General features: G+C 31.9%; 3 protein-coding genes across 4 annotated transcripts; all 3 read left to right on the forward strand.

Moving 5' to 3' along the window:
• The first annotated feature begins 324 nt into the window (after positions 1-324).
• Positions 325-4247, forward strand: LOC114421020 (UDP-N-acetylmuramoyl-L-alanyl-D-glutamate--2,6-diaminopimelate ligase MurE homolog, chloroplastic-like). The gene is made up of 5 exons (XM_028386769.1): positions 325-2174; positions 2383-2499; positions 2610-2785; positions 3544-3689; positions 3871-4247. Exons 1-5 carry the CDS (start codon positions 380-382, stop codon positions 3887-3889), a joined length of 2253 nt encoding a protein of 750 aa, XP_028242570.1. The 5' UTR covers positions 325-379; the 3' UTR covers positions 3890-4247.
• Positions 4248-12663: 8416 nt separating this feature from the next.
• On the forward strand, positions 12664-14414 carry LOC114421021 (probable aquaporin PIP1-2). The gene is made up of 4 exons (XM_028386770.1): positions 12664-13088; positions 13205-13503; positions 13626-13766; positions 14121-14414. Exons 1-4 carry the CDS (start codon positions 12755-12757, stop codon positions 14214-14216), a joined length of 870 nt encoding a protein of 289 aa, XP_028242571.1. The 5' UTR covers positions 12664-12754; the 3' UTR covers positions 14217-14414.
• A 2194-nt stretch (positions 14415-16608) lies between these two features.
• On the forward strand, positions 16609-19487 carry LOC114421804 (short-chain dehydrogenase TIC 32, chloroplastic-like). 2 transcript variants are annotated; one of them, XM_028387878.1, is made up of 8 exons: positions 16609-16759; positions 17251-17482; positions 17793-17872; positions 18018-18171; positions 18340-18418; positions 18615-18699; positions 18966-19012; positions 19104-19487. In XM_028387878.1, the coding sequence occupies exons 1-8, from the start codon at positions 16654-16656 to the stop codon at positions 19266-19268; spliced, it is 948 nt and encodes a 315-aa protein (XP_028243679.1). In that variant the 5' UTR covers positions 16609-16653; the 3' UTR covers positions 19269-19487. The 2 variants fall into 2 exon arrangements, with proteins under 2 accessions (XP_028243679.1, XP_028243680.1); XM_028387879.1 differs by having other exon boundaries at positions 16638-16759; positions 17240-17482.
• The last annotated feature ends 630 nt before the right edge of the window (positions 19488-20117 follow it).

The raw sequence follows: 20117 nt of genomic DNA on the forward strand, positions 1-20117 counted from the left end.
AACTATTGGGTAACCATTTAAACACAATTCCACTCAAGTCAAATAATACACGTTAAATGATAAGACAACTTTCCCCAATCCAATCTTATCTTCTCACGTACAAAACTCAGACTTAAAAAATCTTAAAAGAAAAATTACATATACCACATGATACATTGTACAGTTTTGCCAACCTCATTGAATTGAAGAGTCTACACAGATAGATAGAAGCAATATTTACCATGGTCTATAAAACATGGGCCAAGCCCAAGAAAAAACAAAAATAGACAACAACAAGGCGATAGCCCGTCTGAGATAATCTCGACTTTTGTTGAATAGAAAAAAAATTCTAAAACCCAAACAAAGCCCTTGACTCTACTCCCCAGTGGCAGTGTCTTTGATGGCGTTATCATTTCTTGGTGTTCCGCACTTTGTGTCACCTGCAACTACATCATCCACTGTAAAGTTGCAACACTTTCGCAAACCTTGTACTTGTAGTTCTACACCCTTCTTCCGTCTCCTTTCATATCCCTTTCTTCACGTTCGGGCTCCGCGGGCCATTGGGCCCGATGGGAAGTTCTACCCAAGCCCAGCCGACGACGACCCACCGGAAGCTGACGAGGATTCCTCCCACGGCTTCTCCACCTTCCAGCAAATCCAGCGCCAAGCAGAACGCGCGCGCCAAATCGAAGAAGACGACTACAAGAAGAACCAATCCACGTACCTCGCCGCCATCGCCGACGTCGAAGACGCCCCCGACAACGCCCCCTTCGACTCCTCTGAGGATGACCTCTTTGGCGAAATCGACAAAGCCTTAGCTCTCAAGCGCAAAGAATTCGTCTCCCAAGGCCTTCTCCAACCCAATCCCCCCAAACAGGATCCACTCCCCGTCGCCGCTGTCGACGAGCTCCAACCAGACGAGCTCGGCGATTTGGCTGAAATCGAACGCCTCCAGGGACTCACCGCTGACGGTAACGGTAACATAAGCAACTCAACCGAATCTCCGTTTGAATTCGATTTTGACAGTTATGGTAAAACTAAGGTTAGGATTGTAGAAGGGAAGTTTAAGATGAGTTTGGCTGAGCTTCTAGACGAGAGTAAGGTCGTCCCGGTGTCGGTTTCCGGTGATTTGGAAATCGAAATTACCGGAATTCAGCACGATTCGAGGATTGTTAGTTCCGGTGACTTATTTGTGTGTTGTGTGGGGAGTAAAACCGATGGGCATTTGTTTTTGTCCGAGGCTGATAAGAGAGGCGCGGTTGCGGTTGTGGCTAGTAAAGAGATTGATATTGAGGATACTTTGGGGTGTAAGGCTTTGGTTATTGTGGAAGATACTAATGCTGTTCTTCCTGCGTTGGCTGCCTCGTTTTATAAACAGCCTTCTACGAAAATGGCTGTGATTGGGATAACCGGGACTTATGGCAAAACGACCACCACCTGTTTGATTAAAAGTTTGTATGAGTCGATGGGGCTGCGAACCGGGATGTTAAACTCGGTTGCTTCTTATGTCCATGGGGACAATAAGTTGGAGTTGGGTAATACAGTGCCGGATGCTGTTTTGGTTCAGAATTTGATGGCCAAGATGATTCACAATGGAACTGAGGTGGTGGTCATGGAGGCGGGTGCTCATGGGTTGGGGGATGGGAAGTATGATGAGGTTGACTTTGATATTGCGGTCTTCACTAATTTGAGTCAGGAGGAGGAGGGAGATATAGATGCGCAGGCTAAGTTGTTCTCGAGAATGGTGGATCCGGAGAGGCATAGGAAGGTTGTTAACATTGATGATCCGAATGCACCCTTTTTTGTGTCGCAGGGGAACCGGGAAGTTCCTGTTGTGACATTTGCGATGGAGAATAAGGAGGCAGATGTTCATCCCTTGAAGTTTGAGCTTTCTTTGTTTGAGACGCAGGTGTTGGTTAATACTCCCACGGGGATACTGGAGATTTCGTCCGGTTTGCTTGGGAAGCATAATATTTACAACATCCTTGCTGCTGTGGCAGTTGGGATTGCTGTTGGGGCACCCTTGGAGGACATTGTTAGAGGGATTGAAGAGGTTGATGCGGTTCCTGGGAGGTGTGAGTTGATTGATGAGGAACAAGCATTTGGGGTGATAGTGGACTATGCCAGTACTCCTGATGCGTTGTCTAGATTGCTCGATTCTGTTAGAGAGCTTGGACCTCGCAGGGTTATAACTGGTATGTTTGTGTTGTGCTTCTCTTATTGCTGCAGAAGATTTCCTTTCTAATTTTTGTTTGGACATGAAGAAACTAAACCAAAGCATTTTTCATTTGGAAAGTTAAAACTGCATACTTATTTACATGCCTGAAGTCTTAAGACTTGTATTATTTGATTCAAATATGCTTTTGTTATTGTGCATGTCATAATTTCTTGTTCATTTTGAAGTCATTGGATGCTGTGGTGAGGGCGACAGGGGGAAGAGGCCCGTGATGACCAAGATAGCAACAGATAAAAGTGAAGTGACCATGCTGACATCTGACAATCCCAAGAGTGAAGATCCATGTATGTATTTTGAACATAGAATATAGGCAATATATGAATGTACATACTTTAGCTAGCAGCTGCACAGCTTCACAATCTAATTTTGACATGCTTCTTTACTTTTTGCCCAGTGGACATATTGGATGATATGTTAGCTGGGGTAGGATGGACGATGCAGGACTACCTGAAATATGGAGAGAATGACTATTATCCACCTCTTCCAAATGGTCATAGACTTTTTCTCCATGACATTAGGAGGGTAGCTGTGCGAGCTGCAGTTGCAATGGGTGAGGAGGGCGATGTGGTTGTAAGTTAATGGAGCTCTATTCTACACTTCACCTTCTAATATAGAATTGAGCCAAGTTGTGATAACTCAGAAGTCAATTAATTGAAAGCATTTTGGTGCTTGGTACTGCATAAGGGATTTATAGTTTTTGGTTTTCTGAAAAATTTGAAGGATATTAAGATGTATGTCAAAGTGATATGTCAACAAAAATATGTTGATCAAGAGAAAAAAAATAGGGAGAAGCTTAAATTTAAACACAATGAACAAACATAGCCTGTCCACATGAATTATCCTCCAACAATCAACATTCAATTTCATTATGGCACTTAGTGATGCAATTAGGTCATGACGTAAGAGTTCCTGCACAATGTGGGAGTTCTTGTTTGTCTCATTTTGGTAGCCTTGCTTTATAGAAGGCTTAACTAATCCTTCCCTTTTATTTTGTTACTTGTGTTGTGATTGAGGCAACACCATCCTAGTAGAGTGTCAAAACTAATTTTTCTTTATAACTTGTGCTTATTGTAGTTGAGAAAACTTCATGTTGACTGTCAGTCTATATAAGCTTTAGATTGACCGTTTGAAAAAAATAAAATACCGAAAGCATTACAACTGGAATTTGATAACTTGTATCCTCTTGAAATCCTTTTAAATTGATTCTTTTAGAGTATCATATCATAGTATAAATAATACACCAAAAAATTAATATAAACAAGGAATTGTTAATTTTGTGGGCTGTGATTTGTGAAACAAGGTTGTACTATTAAATATGCATGGTGCAGGTGGTTGCTGGCAAAGGCCATGAAACATATCAAGTAGAAGGTGATAAAAAGGAATTCTTTGATGATCGAGAAGAGTGCCGAGAGGCATTGCAGTATGTTGATGAGCTTCACCAAGCTGGAATAGATACAAGTGAATTTCCATGGCGGTAATGCCAAATGTTTTCCTCTTCAATGCCCTTTTGTAACTTGACAAGGCTGGTTTTTGGCAATTAAGACCACACCTGTCACCTGTAACAAAATAAACAAAAGAAAAAGAAAAACACAGAATTGTCATGTGTTGCTCATTAAAAAGAATGGCATGTTTATTTCGTTTTTGTCTTATCGCAGGTTACCAGAGAGTCATTGATACAAAAGGCTGTTGTGATAAATATTGGATTATTCTAAGTACAATTCGAGCCAGTATGAAGAAAAGGGCCTTTCCGTGGTGGGGAGGGCTTTTCTTTGCAGGAGCTTGGAAAGCGCATGCCCGGAAAAATTAGGCTTCAGATTCCGGCCAAAAATTGGACGGTCGGCTTAGTGCAGTTTATCCAACCGTTTATTTTTGTTTATACAAATGTAGTCATAAGTTTTCTTCTCCCTTTCTCTGCTGTCCTTTTCCACTGTAATTCTACGTGTCAGCTTCCTCTTTCTTTGCTTTGTAGAACTAATTCAGTCTTTATTCTTATAATATGGATAAAAAATAACAAATTCAGTCTTTATTCTTAGAATATGGATAAAATATTTTGAGAAGCTTCTGGGATGGGCTCTTGAGCGGAATGTCCAACAATAGGTTTGAGAAGCTTTAGAGTATCACTTCTATGAGCACTGACATCCGGCACCAAAACTCTTCTGGGGTGGCCTCTTAAGCCGATCGAACCTATTAAAACAGACCACTTCGCTTAAAAAACATCAATCAACCTAAACTACTAGCTGATGTATTCACCAAATTCAGTTATAATTTAGATTTAATTATAATGAAGATGCTTATAGTTTGCTTTTATTACATTTGTCATTTTTTTGGTATTATTTTTAATCTCACGTTAATTCCGTGAAACTTTTGTAACTAAAATTAATAAGAAAAAAAAAATCACCTATGAAAGAAAAACAAAGAAAAAAGAAAATGATATTTAAATAGTAAGATGAAAAATTTTGTTGGCAATTATTTTAATACTTAATTACATATTACTTTTTTGGTTTACTTAATTGAATTTTAAATCTTTATTCAACTTGTTGAATTTAATGTGAATCATTTTAAACACACGTATTTCTCGATAGTCTTTTTAATGTGGATTGAAGTTAAAATGATTAAATAAGAATATTTTAGACAAAAAAAATTTATTAAAAATCATATGTTTCTTATGTGACAGTCTCAAACTAACATTTCTTATATCTAAATAACGAGGTTTTTTAAAGTGGTCAATGAAATAAAAAATAACAATTAGAATATTTTTTATAGTCATAAAAAAAACAGTGTCCAATGTAATAAAAACAAATCATATAGCTTATTAATTTACTCTATAATTTATAAACAATCCAGATGCAAGGCGATTAATAGCAATTTATTTTATTTTGGTTTAGGTGAAAATTCTCCTCCAAACAAGTTTTGGATCCCAATTCCCATGCCATGCAATCCAGCCCACGTCAAAGTACTTCTAACTATTTTAATTGACAGAATTTGTATGACTAATGAAATCTCCCTACAAAAATTTAAACCATCCAAGTAAAAGTGAAATCAATTCACCTGCAAGAAATAGGGATATTTTGGTTCCAAAGAGAGTGATTATTCCTAAAACATTTGAAGTAATTTTGTCATGCCTATTAATCTGAATGCACTTTTCATTTATGGTTGCCAAGACATTCACAAATGCAATTATTAGGCCTAATGATATTTCTCGCTCGCAGAACAAATATTTGTTCTCAAAGTACATAGCTTAGCCACTGTGACCTTCCAATATGTGCTTCCTTTGAATACAATTCTAATGCCCAGGATATACCTGTGATGGGTGAACATAAATGAAAGTTTTGTGACGTAAAGTCCGTTGTGGGCAGAAAAAATGAGGAGGTCAGACTTAGCTTTTAGTTTCTATATTTTATATTCTATTTACTTTAGCCTTAATTTCTGTATTTTGAATGATGTTAGATTTTGATTATTTTTATTGCATTTTGATCTTTACAGCAAGTGTATAAAATGTTTAGAATTATCTGATCAGGATGCTGTAATATAATATCTTTTTTTCCTGATTCTTGAACGCCATGTCTAAAGGTGCTCCTTTTCATGTTTACTTGCATTTCAGCTTTTTCAAATTTATCTGCAAACTTATTACAGACATATAATATGAAGTTTCTTTATAATATATCTATGCATAGATCTATCATGCGTGTATTTATCAGGCAGCGTGCTTTTAATCACCATTCTCTTTGGTTGGTTATTTTATTTGAAGGGAATTGCTCTGATAATCACAATAATTCACAGTTTTTCAGATTGTATTGTATATACCTAAGATCAAAGTATGGTTATTTTATTTGAGCTTACACTGTTATCATTGGGAAATGGTTTTATGGCAGACATGTGATAGTATTCTTTAGTGGCGGTCATTTCATGGAACATTTTGATATCTACTTAATGTATTGACAATTTTTTCATACGTCTCTTGAAAGACAGAATGAAACTAGCAACGGTTTCCATTTATTCTTTTGTTCCTTGTGTTTACTTAATTCTTTCTTCTTTTTTTTTTTAAAAAAAATCATGCTTAATGCAACCAATCCAGAATATTAAAACTAAAAAAGTGTGCAAAGAATGCTAAAATTTTGCTTAGGAGAGTGAAGGAATTTTGGGTTCTAAAAGTATCATTTTTCTAGTCCCACTACCACTAATATAGTGTTTATTGCTTTAAACTAGTAGAAAAGGCGCAGTTGATGATGAACCTTGGAGGTGGATACTTCTGGTCCACATTCACTGTAGTTAGTTTTTTTAGGTATTCATACGGCAACTTTTAAATAATTAAACATTAGTAGCCAATTCAAATTTCGATATAAGTCGATTTATCCAGATAAAATGAGTCACTTTCTCCGACAATTATGATTTGTTGTTTACTGTGAGAATGCATGAAAATATTTACTGTAGCCAACACGGGTGATGCTTCTCATGGCCAATGATTGCTTGTGGCTTTGGTGAGAATTAACTTGTGCTTACCTTGTCTGTTATTGACTTTGGCAACTCTGCTATTCAGACAGTGAAAACAAATAATTTTGTAACTGAAAAAAACAACATTTTTTAAGCTTGATTTACAAAATGTTTGTAAAAAAAAAAAAGCTTGACTTACAAAGATATGATTCATTGAATTGATTACTTCTTTCTTTTTTTTGGAAGGTATGTATGGCCAACCGGGACAACTACGCATTAATGTTCCATGCTGTCTTACTAGTTTTAAATTTAATTGAAGAAATAATTTGAAAGAATTTTTTTCAAGAAAAAGAAAATGATATTATCTACAACTACAACATTGCAATGCAGCTTAGTATTTATTAGTCAGTTAGGGAGCAATGACAACGGTACGGTACACCTCATTTATGGCTTATATGAGTGGAAAGAAGAAAAAGATATAAAAAAATTAAAAAGAAAAATATAAATATGACAAATAATGTGATGTAAAATGAAAATAAATCATAGGAATAATATGCTTGGTTTTATTTCGTGTTTTCAAATAAATGATTCAATTTTTCATGTTAAAAGCAAACCAACAAAATATAACCTTCACTTTTTCATGTTTTTTATGCACATTTTAAACATAATGAAAGAAAAATGAGATGGGAGTGGGAAAATTATTAGGTAAACTTCTGCATGACACTATTTAATTTTTTTAATTTTAAAAAAATAACAATACTTAATTACATGTTTTATAAAATTAAATGAAACTAGATCAAACAATAATTTCTTATGAGAGTCAGACGAAATAAAAATTAAATATATATTAAAATGAGTTAATCAAGAGAATTTAACTCAATTAATTAAACATAAATGTCAGTTATTAAAAATTAGTATCTTTTTTTAATTCATATGAATAAAGAAAAATATTAAACTGAATTAAATATTAAAAAATAGTTTTGTTCTAGTTCATAATGCTCTTATTTAATTCAAATAAGATTGTTTTATGTATACCAACAAAATATTAAATAATTTTCCTTACTTAGATGATTGATAGTTTCATGCACGAGGACGTGGACATTTCTAATTCTGGTATTTCGTGGACAAGAGGAGAACCAGAAAGAACATCCATGTGCACATCTCATATCGGATTCCAACAACATGAAATTGAAACATGAAACCACAACGATAATGTACAGTGTACTAGTGACATAATTCTTTGTATATTTTATTTTGGTACTTAATTCGTTGCATAATCTTTGGGAGTCGGAACCAAAAAGTGGTATAAGTAACCCAAACAAGGGTTTTAGATCAAAAAAAGGTTTTAATTTTTTTTAGTACTAATATACTTTAAAAAAACACTTAAATTGAACAATTTAGATATAACTTGTTATTTTTCAAACATAAAGATAATAAAAATTTATTTAATATCAACAACATCTCAACAAAGATAAAAATGATTGATGTTATTGTTTATTGAAAAAAATATTAAATAAAATTAATTGTAATAATTTAATCGATAATTTTGTATCACAAAAAATTTAAAAAGTTAATTTTAAATAAAACAATGATAATTTTAATAAATTATTTTATGAATAAATAAAAGACATTATTTTTAAATTTGCTTTTTGGAACTTTTAAGTCTTTGAGCATGTTCAACGGGTAAATTATTTAGAATAAGGCACATGCTAGACTTTTGTTTTAATTTAATTAAATGTTTGGTCGATCTAAATAATTAAGGGAAAAATTCACCTGAGTTAGAACCATTCTCAGGATTGCGCCGAAACTCGAAAGGGTCCAAATTTATGGTTCATAGCCGATCTTACCATAATATTATGATAGGCATAACAAAAATAATTTTTAAAACAAAATAATTAATTCTAAAGAAGAGAAATGTTAAATTACTTAAAATGGGTGGGTTTTATGTTAGATACTAATATTTAAGGGTCTTGAAAATGTGAAAAGTAATTCATTCTATTTTTGGGAAAAAGTTACACTATCATTATGTAAAAGACGTTTGTAAAGAATCATTTCAAATATTCACGAGAAGAATATTATCCACAGTTATGTTTGAATTAAACATAAAAAAATATTTGATAAATAAAATAATTATGAAGTTATATATAAATTAAATGAGTTAAACTAACCAAACAAATAATCCTGTTAAAGCAGTAAATCTTTCTTGGGGTGTATTTCCATAAATAAATGTAACTAAAAGGTGCTAAATAATGTAAATGTTTCTGTATTTTTTTTTTTTTTTTGCAGTATAGTTAATTTATGTGTGTTCCATTATATTTATTAATCTTTTGTGCGCAGAGTTTTTTGCCCACAAATTATTATATCATGATGATATATATGTTTGAGTCTTTCTGAAGATCCATCCATCTACAGAGTTATCCAGGTTAGAATATAAACAGGACTTCCCATAAACTTTGTGATCACTCTTCAATCCCACAAGCTTTGTGAAAGGCATGTGATGACTTTAATCACAATCCTGTGTGGTAAGGAAGGAGATATTAGATATATAATTTAGAAAGAACAGACAAGCTAGCTGTGACAACAATATATAAATGTGCTGAGTATTTTAATATATTTTTTTAGATAATATTTCATGGTATATACTCATTTGATGAGTTGTTTATTATATATCTCATTCAAATAAATTTACATTATGTCTTAAATTGTTAAAAGAAACATATACTTACTACATTGTTGATCATAAGAATCTTTTTAAAATTTATTTGTGATTTTTTATAAGATATTTTTTAACTTTAGATACATTAATTATTTTTTTCTACATATTTTTACTTAATTATTTTTTTTTTATAATTAGAGATGGAGTATAAAGAGTTGTGTATTATAAAATGATTTAAATATATTTTTATCTTTATAATTTAACGTTTTTTATTTTCATTTTTTAAATTTTATTTTTTCATTTTATTTTTTATAAAATATGATTTTTTTTCTTAAAATATTTTAGATGATATTTTTTTACAGTTTAAAACATTTTTTTATTATTTAAAAAATTATCTAAAATATTTGAAGGATAATAAAATAAAACAAAAACATTTTAAAAATAATAAAACGAATATTTTTTACAGTGAAAAAAAAAATACATTAACTAAAAATATATTTATATTTTATAAAATTATACGCTTCATCCGCATGTGTGAGACACGCAGGTCCAACAACATGGCATCGCTTGAGCATGAGCTGTTATGCACACTAAGCTACTCTGCTTTTCGTGTGATAATAAAAGACACGGAAGATTTGGCCCACCAAAATCAAATTCTTCGAATATTTGAAACACAGCTAAAACAATACCATTCATTATTCATCATTCTTATCTGGCATGGCAATAGGACCCACACATGTAGACATTTGTCATGATTTTGACGAGAAAAAATCTAGTTCATTGGATTTTGATTTGAATTTTCCCCGCATTTTAAATTCAGAGACAAGAGTGATTACTCCTCTGTGTGGATTAATTTGTTCATCCAATTTTTATGTCCTTCTTTGTTGGATTATTAGATTTTCCATTTATTTCAATTAATTTTGGGGAGTGGGGGCAGGGGTGGAGAAAATTGATCCCAATGGAAGGGTAATTTTTTGGTCCATCAGTTTTCAGAACAAGGACAAGGGAGGGTTTTGAGATTCGGGGGTGCCCGAAATAATAAGTGTAAGATCCAAGACAAGAATCCCTAGAATCATTCAAAGTCTCCAGAAAAACAAAAACAAAAAAAGCACCTGTGGATTATGATTCAAGTTATGCTTCCCTTCAATAACAGAATACTACTACTTTCGCTAATTATGAATACTACATGTATTCTAAAATTATTGAAGATTAGTGTACATAAATTAAAGAGTGTCTAATAAGTGTAAGATATTAACATATTTAATCTAAAATATGTTTAATTAATGTAAATTATAAACGTGATTTGTTTTTTGCTGAAGTATTTTTCTTAAAATAAGTTATAAGCAGTGCAGTATTTTTCGTAAAAACAAATTTAATTATTTTAAACAAGAGTATATATGAAAAAAGATAATTAATTGTACTTAAAATTTGTAAAAAATCAATAATTTTAGAATAGAAAAAAAAGCTAAAAACATTGATACTAGTACTTTGGATCGAGAGTCGTAGTTAACTTCATTTTAAAAGTTCTGTTATTTCTGTTAAATTAATCTTTAAAAAATCTGAATTAAATAGAGAGTATTAGAAATATTTTAAACCACCATACCCAAGTTTAAATTTGGTTATAATTAACTTCGGATGGAGTAAAATATAAATTGTGTTGAATGTTTACTCTTCTCACATGCATGTTTTGTATATAGTAATTGTTTTAACAAACAATAATTTGAATTTGGAATTATATTAAGAAAACAGCTGTTAATTTTGTGAAAATATTATTTAATATTTATATATAAAATCAAATGAAACTAAGATTGGGGTGGCGGGGTGGTTAAATGGAACCAAAAGCAGAATTGTTCAATTACAAAAGAAAATTATGCTTTCGTGAGTTATATTATTTATATACCTTTTCTATAACATTTTTGAACATTATCTTTTAATAAATACTCAAGTTGATCTTAAAAGAATTACTCAATCTAATTACTTTTAAAGAGAGAGAAAATATGAAATAATTCTTCAAAATTATAAAAGTAAAATATTTTAGCAAATTAAATATAGAGTTAAAATGCTCCATATTTATAATTAGAGATCAAAGTATTTTTTTTTCATAAATCAATTTAAATTTTTGCCTTGTTTTATTTATTTCGATCACATTAATGATTTGATTTGATATTTTCTCTTATATTCTTATAACTTTAATATTAAAAAAACTAAAAGAAAAGTTTGTATAAATATAACTTTCTTCTTTTATTGTTGACGCGAGAATCAACCGGGCTTGTTCAATTATGCTACACATCTTTGGTGCAACACAACAGAAACACTAACGTGAACGTGAATTGTTGCAAGTTGGAACAGAACAGACAAAATAACTACAAACTAGCGTTTGATAACGACCACAGGACAGAAAACAAAACTAGCATGTGCCTGTCACTTTCCCAACGGTCGCCAAACGGCCATTTCTTTCTTAATCCTGTGCCTCTCATTTTCCTACCGTTAACATGATATGACCTTAGGAGAGAAAGTTGAATTGAACCAAAAGTATTCACTCGCTCTGCATATAACGGGTGTTTTTTTTGTCACCACAAATCATTAATTATATTTTAAAAAACTTGATTATAATATTTTTCTAACATAATCATTACTCAATAATGTCCAAATCTAGTCTGGTTCTTATTTTTTTTTACTGAATGGGGATTCCTTTTTATACAATTTTAGATACTCATCACCAAATTAATGTATAAGTAAATACTTGACAATTTATCTTAAATATCATATATATATATATATATATATATATATATATATATATATATATATATATATATATATATATATATATATGCTTGGTAATACCGCATCCGAATCCTCATATGATAATTTACGCATACGTAGTCACAAACTTATTCACGCATTACACATACGTGGTTGTTTAGCAGAACACTTCTCTGCAATAACTCATCTTAGTTGTGTATGATGTACTGGTTTTTGAAAGTAGTAGAAAAAATTAAACTATGCATTTAAATTAATACTAGTATCAATTATATATTTACACGTCCTTTTTATTGAAAAGTGTAAAAAATAGTTTTATAAATACAAAACATTAAAAAGACAAAAATATTAGAGACATCCAGAAGTCTGCGGCGGATAACAACGAGACAAAGGAACCAGCCACAGCAAGTACCTGCTCACATCCTTCCACAGAAATTACACATATCTTTATCTTATTTAACAGCTAAACTAAGCCCACATCTTATTAATATCTTAATCTATAATAAAAATGAAACCATAATAGTACAATAGCTCTTTGCTAAAAACAAAAAAACAGTCACATTTAACCTTTTTCATTGGTTTATAATAATTATTACCCATGGATGGACTTTGAACTACACTACATATTCTCTGACCACCCTAGCTAGCTAATTAGATTTCTGAGAGAAAGGAAAGGGTGTGAGAAGAGAATGGAGAGTAAAGAGGAAGATGTTAACGTTGGAGCAAACAAGTTCTCAGAAAGGCAACCAATTGGTACAGCAGCTCAGGGTGGTGGTGACAAGGACTACAAGGAGGCACCCCCAGCTCCTTTGTTTGAACCTGGTGAGCTCAAATCATGGTCCTTCTACAGAGCTGGAATTGCTGAGTTTGTGGCAACTTTCTTGTTCCTCTACATTACCATCTTAACTGTCATGGGTGTCAACAGGTCACCCTCCAAGTGTGCCTCTGTTGGCATTCAAGGCATTGCTTGGGCCTTTGGTGGCATGATCTTTGCCCTTGTCTACTGCACTGCTGGAATTTCAGGTATACATATTTTTTACCATATTATGGCTCGATGTCTGATCTGAAACACATTTTTTTTTTTGTTTAAAGGTTTTGAACTAAGCCAGATCTGTGTTTGTTTGTTGTTGTTGTTGCAGGGGGACACATCAACCCAGCTGTGACCTTTGGTCTGTTTTTGGCAAGGAAGCTGTCCCTAACAAGGGCACTGTTCTACATTATCATGCAGTGTCTTGGAGCCATCTGCGGGGCTGGTGTGGTGAAGGGCTTTGAGGGCAATGCTAACTATGAGTTGTTCAAAGGAGGAGCCAATTTTGTGAATTCTGGATACACCAAAGGTGATGGACTTGGAGCTGAGATTGTTGGCACTTTTGTTCTTGTCTACACCGTTTTCTCTGCCACTGATGCCAAGAGAAACGCTAGAGACTCTCACGTTCCTGTATGTATTCTTTCCCACTACAATATTGCTTATTCATTCCACTAATTTGGTTTATAAATGGCTATATTCTGACTTTGTAATTAATGTGGTTAATGTATGATGCTATGATATAATAATTGTAGATTTTGGCTCCACTTCCCATTGGATTTGCTGTGTTCTTGGTCCACTTGGCTACCATTCCCATCACAGGAACTGGCATTAACCCAGCTAGGAGTCTCGGAGCTGCCATCATCTACAACAGAGACCATGCATGGGATGACCAAGTATGTTTTTTTGAGACTTGAATTTTTGTTTCATATATTCCCATTAGCATAGGAAATAATGTAAATAGTTTTATTGAATTTTATTATAATTATCTTACCGAGTCCTCACTTTTGATTAATTTTTTTATCAGCAAATATTAATTTTATAAAAAATATTAATAGATAAATTCAAATTTGTAATCTTTTCTTTCTTTACCCTTTCCCAAGTACCGGATGAACCTTATATCTCCGGATTTTGATTCGTTAACAATATAAAACATTTTTACTAATTTGTGCATTCTCGTTATTTTAAACCCCACAGAAGATATATATATGCTTTAATAATAATGTAATTTTTTATTTTATGGTTTACAGTGGATTTTCTGGGTTGGACCTTTCATTGGAGCTGCCCTTGCTGCTGTGTATCACCAGATAGTCATCCGAGCCATTCCTTTCAAGACAAGGGCTTAGGCTCTTGTTTTTGTATGTGCTTGCTTGTATTAGTTGTTATTTATGTGTCTGGTGTCTTCTTCATTTTGAAAATTCATGTCAATCTTTTTGCCTTTGTGTTAATCCATTGTATGGATGTAAATTATGACATGATTACTTCCTTGATTGTATTTGTGGCACTCTGAATGGATTTCTTCTTTTATTTTATTTTTTTTATAATGGATTTCTTCTTTTAAGGCGGCTTCAATAGAAAGAAAATTATATAATTTCGATTATTCATAAACACTCGCACTATTAAAATCCATGGGGAGTTTCCTCAATGCCTGAAACTTTGCAATTAATCTTAAAATTCGAAGGTTTAGTTACTTATTTGATGGATAATCTTTTACCTTTCACAGTCCCTGTAATTAGAAACTACTTTTTAGATGATATGATTCACATGAACTAAAACAAAATTTTAGAATATACGTGTAAAGACTAAAATTAGTAATTTTCATGGGTAATGACTAAAACGTAATATTCTTCTTTAAAGTATATGTAGTTTTAGTACAAATTAAACTTGAGAAGTATTTAATAGTTTGTTGTGGGATGATCTAATGTGCTCTTTATGATGAAAAAGAGCATCATAAAACTAGTGAAATTAATCAAAGAACAATCTTTTAAATTTGTGTAATTCCTCTTTATTTTTAAATGCTTCGAATACTAATATCTTCTTAAAAAATAACAGAAATCATGTAGCTAAAAGAAAAACTGAAATATAAAAGGAACAAATTACTAATAAGAAATAGCAAAATCATTGAGAATTTATGGATGTACACTATACCGTGTAAGAAATTCTGCAAGTGTCTACCATTGTTAGAGTAATATTTATTATTCTACATGGTGTGTCATTAGATTAGACAGAATAAGTGAGATTTGTGTCAATTGATTAAACAAATATGAAAAATGAATCCTTGTTTAAACAACCCCTACAACAATAATACTGTTCATTCCAAGTCACAACAAGTCCACATTTTCTTGCGATGAGTATATTGGACCTTGATTTACATAACATATAATTTGCGTAATGATTTGTCATGTTAGTCATGTATAACTCATTGAGGAACAACTTTTTCTATCAATGTGCACATAGCGATGTGTAAATTGGACCTTGATTTACATAATATATAATTTGCGTAATGATTTGTCATGTTAGTCATGTACAACTCTAATTGAGGAACAATTTTTTTCTACCAATGTGCATATAGCGATGTGTAAATTGGACCTTGATTTACATAACATATAATTTGCATAATTATTTGTCATGTTAGTCATGTACAACTCTAATTGAGGAACAATTTTTTCTACCAAATATTTATAATATAAGGTCAAATTCAGCACTCATGTATGATCATCTCTCATTACTTTATTCTTCTTGTACTTTTACTAACTCAGAGCGTCAAAATCGTTGTAATTAAGTAGTCAATATTAAAATTTCTCCTCTGTTGTCTTGAGATCTCTCATTTTGCCGTCTGAAAAACTCACCGTCTCTGGCTTGCAGTTTCACCACTCAACATGCACAATGCTTACATGTTTAGTGTGAAGAAAAAAATGATGTTCCTAATGCAAACCATGAAAATAGGAAGCTAATGACTTTATCTGATCAGTCATAAGCACGAAAATCACTAATCTCATCCAAATAAGATTTTTATGAGTCGTGGTCCTTGAAATCAATTGTTAGTTATATTGCTAAACCTGAACTGTATTGTAATGTCTAAAACAAAACAAAAAATTTGGAGGGACAAAAATAAAAGCGTTAAATTACTTGAATTAAAAAAATATTTAAGTTTAAGAAAACATGCAAATTTTTTATTTATTTTGATATTGTTCATACAAAATTATTTTATTTTAAATAATATAATTATGTCAACATTACTTTTTCAGACTATAATATTTAAATGTTAATTAATTTATTTTAAATAGATATTAAACTACAGAAATTATATAAAATTTAATTATTGAAAATCAAATTTATAAACTTATCACTCGAATATAAATTAATTTGACATAAAACACACACTAATATATTTTAACTTTTTGATATGAAATCATAAGTATTATTTATAAGAGAGAATTTTATTGAAGTAGGATAGAACTATGAACAATAAAATTCATACTTTGAGTATTTAATAAACAATTATTTGATTAAGTATAAACAAGAAAGAAAAAAGTAATATATATATATATATATATATATATATATATATATATATATATATATATATATATATATATATATAATGTGTTGATACAATTTTAAATATTCAACAAATTACCAGTGAAATGAAACTAGTTTGTTGATATATAAAAAATACAAATTTAAATATATTATCTGAAACAGCTAGGTCAGTGTTTTTAAGTTTACATTAACTTACCATTAATTTGTGTTTTGACTTGTTTGGTCTGCAAAAGTAAAAAAATGTGGTTTCTTGGTTGGAAAGGGCAATCGGGGTTCTCAGCGTCCTCCACAGCCGAACAAGTCACTCAAGGGATTGATGGAACCGCTCTCACAGCCATCGTCACAGGTTTTTCTTTTTCTTTTCCTTTTCTGAAAACATGTTTTTTTGGTGCTGTGCAAATTGGGGTGTGTGTTTTGTATAAAAAGCTTTTCCGCTTGAAGCAAGTTAACATTTTTAAAGGGTGTGTGCCCGAAAACGCCATAGTCTACTTGGAACACTTTTGTGGGATGAAATGAAAGTTGACAAAGTTATTTTCATTAATTTTGTTTTTTTTTATTGGCAAATATTATTTTTTGTTAGTGGAGAATTCGAATCCGACCTCTCCCCCTTCCTTTCTCCCTTCACCACATGACCAACATTATATCTTCTTAAGTTATTTTATAGTTTATTGATGATGCATCACTTATGGCTTGTTGAATGGTGACATGAGTTTTGTTGAATTATTGAACAAATGAGATCCCATGTAACCTATTATAATTTAGATGGGAGTTTGAATTTTGTACTGGTTTCAAGTTTCAACTACCATGATATTGAGTACTTATATAGTCCATGTTTAGGAGCAACAAGTGGCCTTGGTCTGGAAACCACCCGGGTTCTTGCATTGCGCAGTGTCCATGTTGTTATGGCAGTAAGGAGTGTGGACAGTGGTAAGAATGTCAAAGAAACAATACTTAAGGAAATTCCCTCCGCTAAAATTGATGTCATGGAATTAGATCTAAGCTCTATGGCATCGGTAAGGAAATTTGCAGCAGATTTTAATTCTTCTGGTCTTCCACTCAATATCCTAATGTAAGAACTTTTAATTCTATCTGTTTTAGATATCTTTTAATTAGGTAATGTTTTTGTCTATGTGTCTCCAAGTGGTTGAATGTGACCAATTGATGTCATATCTTTCTGGAAAGATGGTTGTTGCCAACTTTTACTACTTTCTTCTTTGGCAGTGTTTGATAAACTATACCTGTAAAGTGTGAAATTATTCCCTTGCTCCCTTTCACTCTGAACTCTTGTTGGCATATTGCATGGAAAGAAACTCCTCTGTTTAATGTGTTGATTGCACATTTGAAGTTGAAAGAAATAATATTCTTTCTTTCCTTTGAAGTAACAATGCAGGGGTGATGGCAACTCCATTCACGCTTTCCCAAGACAATATTGAATTGCAGTTCGCAACCAATCATTTAGGTATTATGTTACATGTTTACCTCACATAATTTGTGTGATTTCTCTGGCCTCATTTCTGCAACATGTCTTTCTAAACTGAAAGTTGTTATTCTCTAATAATATACAAAATCACACTGAAGGTTAATAATTTAATACTATTTTGTAGGCCATTTTCTCTTGACAAACCTTTTGTTAGAAACTATGAAAAAAACAGTACGAGAATGCAACCAGGAAGGAAGAATAGTTATTCTATCATCAGAGGCACACAGATTTGCTTATCATGAAGGGATTCAATTTGATAAGATCAATGATGAATCGGGGTAATGATCTGGTTGGAATGATAAATCAATAATAAACCTTTTCCCTATTTGGATATTTTCTACTAAGCTCTTGCTATAAAAATTCATAATAAATGTGTATTATTCATGTCCAATGTTTTGAGTTCCCAAAAATTGCATAATTTCCTTCTCTATCTGAGTTTTATACAGGTATAGCAGTTATTTTGCTTATGGACAATCAAAGCTTGCTAATATTTTACATGCAAATGAGCTTGCAAGGCACTTGAAGGTATTATATTCATGAAAAGTCATCTCTAATTTATGGAATTTCATTGATTCCACTTTATTTACTGCAATATTTAGAGTCTCATGTCTGTAAATAGCCTGCTTCAGTAATAGATTTTCCCGTTGTCTTTTGTCTAATTATTGAACAACTTATTGGTCAAGTTTGATGTAGAATCCTTGCATATTCCCTTTTTTGACAGGAAGAAGGAGTGGAAATAACTGTCAACTCCCTTCATCCTGGATCAATTGTTACAAATATTCTGCGATACCATGACTATATTAATGGTTAGTATCTATACCATTTTATTAGTGTGCAATTGTGTTTATTGAAGTATCCTTTCTTTAGAAAATAGGTCTAATGGTCAGTTCAATAGAGGTTAGGCATAGGTAACATTAACTGATTTACATAGTACATATCAATATGCTTACCATGCTATGTACATTGTAAAAAGACAAAGAGAAGCAAAACTACTAGCTGGTGATTCTTATACATAATTGGTTACATAATCTTTTGAATTTACATTCATGTATCTACTTCATGGTTTGTGCAGCTGTTGCTAATATGGTGGGCAAGTACTTCCTTAAAAATGTGCAACAGGTATTTTGTACATCATGCATGCCTTCTGCTGTTACTAATCTAAATGTTACACCAGATTTTTAGAAACTGAATTGTTGGGTCATGTTTGTAGGGAGCTGCAACTCAATGTTATGTGGCATTGCATCCACAAGTCAAGGGAATATCTGGTGAATACTTTATGGATAGCAATAAGGGAACCCCAGCCTCTCTGGCTAAAGATTCAGAGCTGGCAAAAAAACTATGGGAATTCAGCTTAAGCCTGACTAATCCAAAGTAGCTTAGAGGTTTGACTAGAGTAAGCTTCATACATGCCAACATTATTGTATTGAAAAAGAGGTTTCAGAGAATTAGAAATTTATAGTGGTGTAGGCTTACATCTTGAAGGTTTTTATTATTATTATAGCTCAGACTACTATCCATTACAGTATTGTTTTGATTCCGTTATTGTTGAAAATCAAGTATTATATATAATTAGATTCAAACTTGACCCATCAAAGTACTCCATAAGTCCCTATTGCATTGATATCAAAATCATTACGGAAAAATTGTATTAATGATATTATTACCACATTGCGGCCATGCCTTTTTTACTTATGAATACTATGCACTCCGCAAATTTTACAGTGTGTTTGATTTAAAGGAGAAAAGGAGAAGAAAATGTTACCTTGTTTGGTTGGCAGGAGTGTAAAGAAAATATGGGTAGTGTAACTGCTATATCTTTATGTATAGTTCTTCACCAGAGATTACAGATTTATCGAATTTTTGTAAGAGTTAAAACTAACATCTTTAAATATTTTGAAGAAAAAAATCATATTTTACTTTTAATTATAAACTACTTTTCTTCCTCTCCAATTTCTCAAAAACTTTATCAAAGGAAAGAATTTTAGCCTTTTCATTTTCCTATTCTCCTAATTTTTTTATTCAAACGAACTAATATTAAATTATTTTCCTTTTACTTCTCTTGGATTAAACACTATAAAGGCATGGGGCTGGTTTAAACAAGTAGCCGCCTTTCCAATGAATAAAAAAAAAAAAACCAAGTAGCCGCATTAATCTGAGTATACGAAATTGAGTTGTTTTGAAAATAAAGGCATGGGGCTGGTTTAATTTTAAAAAATTTATTAAT

Source organism: Glycine soja, chromosome 8, assembly GCF_004193775.1.
Source record: "Glycine soja cultivar W05 chromosome 8, ASM419377v2, whole genome shotgun sequence".
In the NCBI taxonomy this organism is placed as follows: Eukaryota; Viridiplantae; Streptophyta; class Magnoliopsida; order Fabales; family Fabaceae; genus Glycine; species Glycine soja.